This window comes from Herpailurus yagouaroundi, unplaced genomic scaffold (assembly GCF_014898765.1).
Source record: "Herpailurus yagouaroundi ecotype Mexico unplaced genomic scaffold, PumYag 184, whole genome shotgun sequence".
Taxonomy (NCBI): domain Eukaryota; kingdom Metazoa; phylum Chordata; class Mammalia; order Carnivora; family Felidae; genus Herpailurus; species Herpailurus yagouaroundi.
In genome coordinates, this window is record NW_024412415.1 from 36,946,287 (window position 1) to 36,956,424 (window position 10,138).

The window sequence follows — 10,138 nt, forward strand, 5'->3', positions numbered from 1 at the left end:
GGGGTTTCTATTCTATTCCATTGGTCTATGTGTCTGTTTTTGTGCCATCTCAATGATTTTTGGTGAACAAAGTTTCCATTTTAATGGCATCTAACTCATCATTTTCCCTCATTTATAATTATTGCTACTTAAATCTTTTTTTAACCCCAAAGTTGTATCTGTTTTTAAGATAGTCCACAGAGCATTATGGAAAATGCTTTGATAACATGGCTTTAGAGTTTTGTGTCTCATAGTTGAATAAATTTAATGCCTCCCATTATTTCCCTACAGTGAAAGAGGAAAGCATTTTAGTATTCTAAAGTAGGAAATTTCATACAAAAGCTATAGAATACTATCTATTTTAAAAATACATGCTTAAGGGATCAGAGCTCAAGTTCGTACTGAAATAATTTCCTAGTCTCATTGAAATGCAAAATGAGGGGCGCCTGGGTGGCGCAGTCGGTTAGGCGTCTGACTTCAGCCAGGTCAGGGTCTCGCGGTCCGTGAGTTCGAGCCCCGCGTCAGGCTCTGGGCTGATGGCTCAGAGCCTGGAGCCTGTTTCCGATTCTGTGTCTCCCTCTCTCTCTGCCCCTCCCCCATTCATGCTCTGTCTCTCTCTGTCCCCAAAATAAAAAAAAAATAAAACGTTGAAAAAAAAAAATAAAGCACAAAAAAAAAAACTTAAAAAAAAAAAGAAATGAAAAATGAAATAAGTTATCAAATTTTGGTAGTTCAAAAGGCAAAGTATATAGACAGTAAATTACTGATTATTACTTAAACTTTTGAAAATATTTTTGAACTGTAAATGTAAACTTAATAGATTGAAAGGAGGCACAGAAGAGTGTGGAACGGGTGCATGAGGCTGATTATGTAGGGCTTTATAGATCATTATAAGATCGTTGGCTTTTATTCTGAGATAGAGCCATGAGAGGATTCTGAGCAGAGGAGTGATGTGGTCAGAGAGGGTTGTTCCTACTGTTGGCATGAGAAAGAGACTAAATAGGAGCAGGGAAATTGGGAGACTCTTGTAGCAGTCTGGGTGAGAGATGATGGTAGTTTGATCCACAATGGGAGCAGAGGAAGTAATGAGAAATAGTTGGATTTTAAATGTATTTTAAAGGTAAAGTCAGATACTGGAGTATAAGAGGAAGAGATGAGCCAGAGATTATAGTAAATCTTATATTTATTTTTAATGTGGGGGGAGTACCTAACTTCAAGTTTTTATAAAAAAAATGATTGGTGGATTATTTTAATGTTTTGGAAAATGCCTATAATAATCTTAGTGAAGAAGCAAAGGTATAAAATTATTATATGTAGTACATTCTGTTTAAAATTACATATCATACATTTACCAAAAAAAGAGTAAAAAGTCCAGGTTATTAAAATGTCAAGTGGTTATTCCTCTTGAGTGATAGAGTTACAGGTGATTTTTATTTCCTTCTTTATACTTGTCTATAATTGGGATATCTGTCAGGAGAAAAAACCCATATTATAGAAAAATATTTTATTACTAATCCTGAATTGAAGCATAATGTTGATTTACTCATCGTGCTATATAAGCAGAAGGCATGGTTTACTACTTGGCACAGTAAAAAAGAAAAAAAATTCTTGTGGATAGCTGTCCACTTATCTCTTTTGTAAAAACAGAATTATCCCAAAACTTAAGGGTACTTAAATGCATCTGACACTGTGCTTAGAATGTATAATAGGCTATCAGTAGAAGTCATTATGTTTACCTTCATAAAGAGTTGCCTTCCACCATGAGAGTTGGCATAATAACTATTTCCAACGTAAGTGATGGCAGTAGGTCTTTGCCAAGAGAGTTAGCTTATTAATAGCCAGGATAATGCTTGTCATCTTGAGAGTGCTTTCTCAAGATCACTTTCTTACTTTTCTTTATCACAAGATAAACTATAACCTAATAACAGACCTAACTAATAACCTTGCCCTAGTAACTATGGCTGACCTTTGTTCTAACCAGGTAAGCTAGATCAGTTATAAGAAATCACTGGGGGTGCCCAGGTGGCTCAGTCCGCTAAGCATCTTAACTCTTGATTTTGGCTCAGGACCTGATCTCACAGTTCTTGAGATCAGAACCTGCTTGGGATTCTCTCTCTCTCCCTCTCTCTCTGCTCCCCCCTAAATTAATAAACTTAAAAAAAATTGTTGGGGTTTGTCACATCAGAGAAGCATTGTGGTATAATAGAAATTAAAAATGGTAAATCAGGGCATCTGACTTTGGATCTCATTCTTATTTTTTTTTAATTGATGTAAATTTCACATAACATATTTACCATTTTAACTATTTAAAGTATACAATTTAGTAAACATTAAAAAAAGGGGGGAGCATTTGGGTGACTTAGGCAGTTAAGTGTCAGACTCAGGTCATGACCTCGTGGTTGGGAGAGTCCGAGCCCTGCGTTGGGGTCTGTGCTGACAGCTCGGAACCTGAAGCCTGCTTCAGATTTTGTGTGTGTGTGTGTGTGTGTGTGTGTGTGTGTGTGTGTGTGTGTGTGTGTGTCTGTCTGTCTGTCTCTCTGTCTCAAAAAATAAATATAAACATTAAATAGTAATAAAGTATACTTTTCATAATGTCATGCAGCCATCATCACTATCTAATTCTAGAACATTTTCATCACCCCTAAAAGAATTCCCATATTCATTAAACAGTCACTCCTCATTCCCTCCTTCCCTTAGAACCTGACAATCACATATCTGTTTTCTGTCTGTACGGATTTGCTTATTCTGGAGATTTCATTTAAATGTCATAATGCATATGCTCTTTTGTTTCTGGCTTCTTGCACTTAACATAATGTTTTCAAGGTTCATCCATGTCACCCATGTTGGAGAATGTGTTAGTACTTGATTCCTTTTTATGGCTAAATAGTATTCCATTGTATGGATATTCCATATTTTGTTTCTTCATTCATCAGTTCTTGGACATTCGGGTTATTTCCATTTTTTGTGGAAACGTTTGTTTTTTTGTTTTTTAATTTGAGATAGAGAGAGTGCATGTGCAAATAGGGTAAAGGGGCAGAGGAAGAGAAACAGAATCTCAGTCAGGGTCCACACTGAGTGTGGGATTGTGACCTGAGCTGAAATCAAGAGTTTGACACTCAACTGACTGAGCCACCCAGGTGCCTCAAAACATTTGTGTTTTTATTTGGAGATTTGTGTGCAAGTTTTTTATTTGAACACCCATTTTTAATTTTCTTGGATACCTAGGAATAGAATTGCTGGGTCCTTTGGTAATTCTGTGTTTAGCCTTTTGAGGAATCACCAAATACACTAAGTATTTTTAGACCTCAGTTCTAGCATCTCTGAAATGTGGAGGTTTACTCATTTAGAAAATATTTATTGGGGTACCTGGGTGGCTCAATCGCTTAAGCGTCTAACTCTTGGTTTTGGCTCAGGTCATGATCTCTTGGTTTGTGAGTTCAAGCCCCATTTCGGGCTGTGCGCTGATGGTGCAGAGCCTGCTTGGGATTCTCTCTCCCTCTCTCTCTGCCTCTCCCCCACTCGTACTTTATATCTCTCTCTCTCTCTTAAAATAAACTTAGAAAAAAATTTCTTGAACACTTACTGTAGGCCAAGCAGTGTACTAGACACAAGGGATCCTTTTATGGAGTTTATTATTTGGTTGGGGATAAGAGAGCATAAAGGCAGATATTAAACACATACAGATAACTTTTTAATAAAAATTATGACAGATTTTATTAAGGGGGTATGTGTTAGGTGCCATGAGAGCTGAGAGGGAACTGGTGTGGGTAATTGTCAGAAAAAGCCTCCTTTTTCTGTGAGGCAATATTTCTTAGCTGAGTTAAAAAATAATAATAATATAGCATCTAATATTTATTGAGTGTTTACTATTTGCCAGGCACTGTTCTAGTTCACAACTCCTCATTTCTGCTATCCGTTTCACAGATGAGTAAACTGAGAAATGGAGAGGTCAAAGAGCTTACCCTCATTTCATAGCTAGTAAGTTGTAAAACAGTATTCAAAGCTAGGCTGTTCCAATTCAGAGCCCACCACGATATTCTTCTTTCCTTTTAAAGAGAGGTAGCTGTATGCAAAAGCCCCTGAAGAAGGGCAATACTCACCAGAATTCTGTTCCAATACTCACCAAATTCTGTTGAAAGAATACAGATGTGACAGGAGTACGCTGAAAGAGGAACAGTACAGGGTGGGGTCTTGTGGAAGGCAAGCAGTGCCATAGAAGCTCAAGAATTTGATGGGGCCAGATTATACAAAACCTTTTTGTTTGTTTAAAATATTTAATGAGGTTAGACTGTGTTTGTGTTTGATAGTTTTTACTGGTTTTGTCAGTGGTTAACTCTTTCTGTTTTAACTATTTTCTTTAAACACAGGAATGTTTACCATTAAGACTAATAAAACTTAAGTTTCAGGATGGGTTACTATGAGTTCTAGAAATTGTTACGAATATATAAAGTGTTCTAGGTGCATAATGGAAGCCACGTTGCAGTCAGTAAACATTTCTGGTAAATTACTAACAGATCTCAGAAGAAGGCCCTTAAATTTATATATAGCAAAACCTGGATCCATTTCTTAACATTCCTGTCAGCATCTCTTATTTCACACACTGATTTTTGGGAGGGGTCTGAAGGAAGCTGGCTGAGAATTGCTGTCCTAAGGCAAGATATCAGAGTAAGAATACTCTGAAAAGGGCATAAGTTGGCAATAGTTACTCTGTCATCAGACTGTAATAAAGTGGGTAAAAATGGACTTTCGTGTATAGGAAACATGGGAATCGGGGGTCTACCAAAATAAAACTACAGAAACTTGGAGATTGTTGTCTTGATTTCTACAGTTACATTTGTTGATAGTCTATATGCATTTGAGTATATTCAGTTTAGGGTAGTTTTTAGAGCTGCAGCATTGAAATTTTATTTTGTAAATGTGGAAAAATACTCTTGGCTGAAAACATCCTAATAAACTATTTTTATTCTTGTTCTCAGGCGCCTGATCACAGATTCGAAAGTTAAATTAAAGTATCAACATTTAATAACAAATAGCTTTGTAGAGGTAAGTGATTTCTCTTCAGGTTACCTTTTTAAATAAGCGGAATTATTTATTAATAAAATATTTTTTCTTGTATAAAATTCTCTTGATAGTAAGAAAGACCTTTACCATAAATTTAGATTATGGACTTCATTCATGAAGCATACCTAACCCGTATTCTCAAAGGAGTGTGACAGACCAATAAGTGGGTGTCTCTTCATAGATCTAGAGCTGTGGTGATCAAATTATTTTTACAGTATTCTTCCTTTATCCCTAGCAAAAAATTGTAGCTGACTGTTAATGATGACTTGTTTAATCATGTCTGGCAGTTTAACCTTGCAATATCTCTGCTTGTTTTAGCTCCTGTTACCAGTAAACTTTAATAAAGAGAGCTATAGTTACTTGTTTTTATCAAATGTCTTTCTTTTATCAGAAACAGGTCAGCAAACTATGGCCTGCCTGTTTTGGTAAATATTTATTTGGATGAGCCCATTTGTTCTATGACTCCTTTAGTGCCACAGTGGCAGATAGAGTAGTTGCACAGAGGCCCTTTTTGACCCTCCCAGACAAAAATCTTTACTCTCCGGCTCTTTATGGAAGACGTTTGCCAGCCTCTGTATGAGATCATCAGTGTAAATTGGTATTTTAGTTCTATATAGTAATATTTATTTCACTTAGGGATTAAACTGAAGGTCAGATCTTCTAGAAAACAGCGTATTTTAGGAATAACATTTTTTAAATAGTAAACTTGAATTCCGGTGTAGAGTGTTACTTGAACCCTGTTTTGTTTCCTGATAAAAAAAAAATACCCAAAGGTTTTACTTTTTTTTTTTTTTTTTAAGAACTAAAATGCAATCTTTACCATGGTTTAGGAACTGACTTTTGTTCTTAGAAGACTTTTTTTATGGTCAAAGAAAGAAATTACATGTATATTCTGTAGCATCTGAACACCTTCCCTGGGGCACTTTGCTGGTCCTGTCAATAGAGCATGCGACTCTTGATCTCGGGGTTGTGAGTTTGAACCCCATGAAGGGCATGGAGATTACTTAAAAAAAATAATAATAAGTAAAAAGGGGGAGAGGCCCCTGGCTGGCTCAGTCATGCAAGCGTATGCAACTCTTGATCTTAGGGTTGTGAGTTCGAGTCCCCATGTTGGATGTAGAGATTACTTAAAAAAATAATAAAATCTTTAAATACGTTCCCTCCTTCCCTGAGTAGGAGTTCATCTTGTTTCCTTACATCTTTGAAAATTACCCTGAAGTAGAACCATAAACAAATCAATGTTTCTTAATAAAATGGGTAATTATTTAAAAAAAATTTTTTTTTAACATTTATTTATTATTGAGAGGCAGAGACAGAGCATGAGCAGGGGAGGGGCAGAGAGAGGAGGAGACAGAGAATCCGAAGCAGGCTCTAGGCTCTGAGCTGTCAGCACAAAGCTTGATGCAGGGCTCGAACTCACGAACCGTGAGATCATGACCTGAGCTGAAGTCAGACGCTCAACCGACTGAGCCACCCAGGTGCCCCAAATGGGTAATTATTTTAAAGTTTGTGGGTAGGATTTTGAAGGTAGAACCATATTTTATGCATATTTTATAAAACCAAGTCTCTGAGAGATCTTGGAAAAACTGCATCTGAGAGCATTACTGTAGAAGACTATTAAATATTGGAGGCAGGCTTTTATATGCTTCTGTCATCATCCCTGTCTTTGGCCCCCACACTAGGGAAGCATTGTAAATAATTGCTTGTTGTGCTAGGAAATCACAAATTGTGATTTAATTTGCCATCGTTTTTTATTTTCTAACTTGGGTTTCAGTGCAATCGACTGTTGAAGTGGTGTCCTGCCCCAGATTGCCACCATGTTGTTAAAGTCCAATATCCTGATGCTAAACCTGTTCGCTGCAAATGTGGGCGCCAGTTTTGGTAAGCAAGTGATTTACTAAATTGAAATAGTACACATAGCTGTTCTGTTTATTCTTGGTAGAAAAATAATAGAATTTTTTTTTTTTTTTTTTTTTTTTACCTCAGGGAGGGAGGTGGGTGATGTTGATTTAAGATAGTGTGTATTTCTTTTAAATAAGAATTAGATTAAAAGGTCGCATCTTCAGTAATTTTTTCTTTCCTAGTTGCTCTTTTTTCTTATGGGAAAAGAAGCAGCTATAATCACATTTTCTTGTGTGCTCTGCTGGAACTAATATATGAGCAAACTTGTAGATCTGGGGTAAGAACTTAGTTCGTCTCATTGCTGATGGACTATTTATTTTGTCAGGGTATATTTGGTTCCTTTATGGCTCTTGCTCTGTTTTCTAGTTATCTCTTAGGAAATAAAATAAACAGGATTATTTTTCCTTTACTCTGACAAGTTAAATCTTACTTCTAGAAAGAAAATACGCCTTGATAAATTTGGAAAGATAAAACATGTTTGATTACATGTGCGTTTTCACCAAAAGTTTTCTTGTGGCTTCTCTGGCCCCACCTTTCCTGGTAACCTTGGTTCTTGGAGTGTATAGCATGCTCTTTTGGTCTTTGAATTCTAGATTTGACTTAACAGAGAATTTCCAATACAGCATATTCATGTTAGAAAGTTAAGATAATTTTCCATTTCCTTGCTGGATCTTTTAGGAACAAGAAACCCATCAAACCAAGTAGCTCTAAGAGCTAGCAGATAGACATTATATTGGTATTCCATACCATTCTTTTTTTTTTTTCTCTACAAGCAACTATAGAGTTAGACTTATACGTTGTTAATACTAAATATTTCCAAAAAGAGCAGGTAACCTCACAGAGATTAAATATGTGTGAAATACATGCTATTTTGGTAAAAAAATTAAATATACATTCTAATGTAGAATTTACCCTATAAATAAGACGTGGAGTCTGATTTCATATGTATTTTAAAACATATTTTTAGTATGAAGTATCTTGTATACAGACCAAAATATAGAGAATAACAGCAGTGAATACTTAGTAGCTACTAACCCAGTTTTAAGCAAAGTATTTTGTTTTTGTTAAGGAATCTGTCAAATGAATGACAGATTCATTTGACACTCCTTTGTTCCCTTCTCCATCCCATTCGCCATCTTCTTTTCCAGAAGTAACCATTATATTTGACTTCATTTAAATTGATAGCACTTTGTTCCTCTCATTTACAAAGGATTTTTGGCATTCCTGGAAAAAATCAGCCATTTAGCCGGGGGGGGGGGGGGGGGGGGGGGTTTATAAGCATTTGAATTTATTCTTAATTTATACTTTATTTTAGCAAATGTATACACCACATTTGCCTAGAAAACAAAAAGGCATGAACAATTCATGTGTTCTTAGAGAGTGTTTAGCCACACTCTTGTTTTATACCTTGCTTGGTAAACTTTCTCTCTACAAGACTGAGGTTCATTTGTTTGTGTCATGCAAAGATGTGACCTGTTTGCTCACTGTGCATTAGGATTAAATTATGTAATTCTTCATTTGGGGTGTTAAGTAAGAGATTTAATATATACTGATGAAGCATTGGTTGAAATTTAAGTTTAAATTAGTGAAAATTATTTGTTTGGTTTCAATTGAAGAATGTTTACAGCATGGAACTATACATTTTCAAAACTATCAGAAAAATACAGATCTCGCTAAACTCAATTTTTTGTCTTAACAGTTTGGTGGCTAGAGAGTCCTTTCTTAGGAAGTTGTCATCATAGCATGTCTTCACGGCTATAATCATTTCTTCATTTCTCGCACACACCACAATACATGCTGTTCTAATGCTAAATTCTAAATAATCTGTAGAATAATATGAACTTGCCTCATGCTCTTGTATTTGCTAGTCTTTAAAAACAGTGAAACCACTGAGGAACTATAAAGCATGAAATGGGTTTGTTTGTGTACTGACTTACAGTAGGTAGGACTTAATTCTTTTAACTCTTCTATCACTTAACAGCTTTAACTGTGGAGAAAATTGGCACGATCCTGTTAAATGTAAGGTGAGTTTGTCTGGCATTTTCATTTTTTAAATAATACAATAGAGCAGTTCTAAGACTTGATGACTGAAAACTGGGGCCACAACTTTGTTATCCATTTGTAGATAGAAAATTGTATTTTTTTCCTTTTTATTTCAAATGATCGTCACAAGTATTCATAAAGCATTCCTTACAAATAAGTCAGCTCCTGATAATTATCAGGATTAACAGTGGTTAAGGCACCTCCCTGAGCAGACTTTGTAATTTACGAAGGGGAATAATACATCTTGGAGCCGGGCTTCTCATCAAGCTCTAGGTTCCTCACTTGGCTTCAGCCAGAGAAAATCCTCCGTTGGTTGATTTTATATATACTGGATATGAGAACTACCAGAGTCCCTTGGTTTAATAGGAATTAAATCCAGTGATAATCTTGTCCTTTGCCTTTTAAATGTAAGCTTGACTGTATTTAAATGTTGAAGTAATTTGTTATCCTTTCTCTTAAGTCTTTTGTTGTACCCTAACAGTTGTTGTTTTCAAACAGTGGTTAAAGAAATGGATTAAAAAGTGTGATGATGACAGTGAGACCTCTAACTGGATTGCAGCCAACACAAAGGTTGGTATTTCCCTTCAGTAAACTCTTGGTAATGAAACTGTGATAAGCATAGGAGCCTTGGCATTAGCAAAACAAGTAAGTTTCCTAATTAGGGACGGGAACTTGTTTTACCTTTTCCTCAGTTCAGATTTGGGGGTTTTTTGGTTGTTTTGGGGATTTGGGTTTTGGTTGTTTGTGTTTTTCCAGAATGATTGCCGATTTTTAGTGTTTGAGTTTATTTTATTGAGCACTATACTGCAGTATAGTACTCTTCTTTGGAAATTTTTGTCCATTAGGACACAGTTTCCTATAGAAGACGAAGCTGACAGTTTTTCTACCTGAGAGTTTGATGATGCTTTTTTATATTGTTATTACCTGCCTGTTAGTATATAGAGTTTATTCCACCTAGCTTGGTTTTATTAGGCAAATTTACATTTCTGCCTTTAAAAACTCCCAGGGTTTGGTGTGCTTGGCTGGCTGTCAGTAGAACACACAACTCTTGATCTTGGGGTCGTGAGTTCAAGCCCCATGTTGAGTTTAGAGGTTACTAAAAATAAAATAAACCTTAAAAAAATTCCAGGGTTTAACTTTTAAGGAGTCGTTT

General features: G+C 35.9%; 1 protein-coding gene across 1 annotated transcript in view; it reads left to right on the forward strand.

Annotated features, from left to right (window-relative positions):
* The window catches only part of ARIH1 (ariadne RBR E3 ubiquitin protein ligase 1), a 140,377-nt gene that overhangs the window by 104,706 nt on the left and 25,533 nt on the right, over positions 1-10,138 (forward strand). The window contains exons 6-9 of the mRNA XM_040493195.1: positions 4,956-5,022; positions 6,815-6,921; positions 8,924-8,966; positions 9,484-9,555. Coding sequence (XP_040349129.1) covers positions 4,956-5,022; positions 6,815-6,921; positions 8,924-8,966; positions 9,484-9,555 — 289 coding nt within the window. The remainder of the gene's footprint in view (positions 1-4,955; positions 5,023-6,814; positions 6,922-8,923; positions 8,967-9,483; positions 9,556-10,138) is intronic.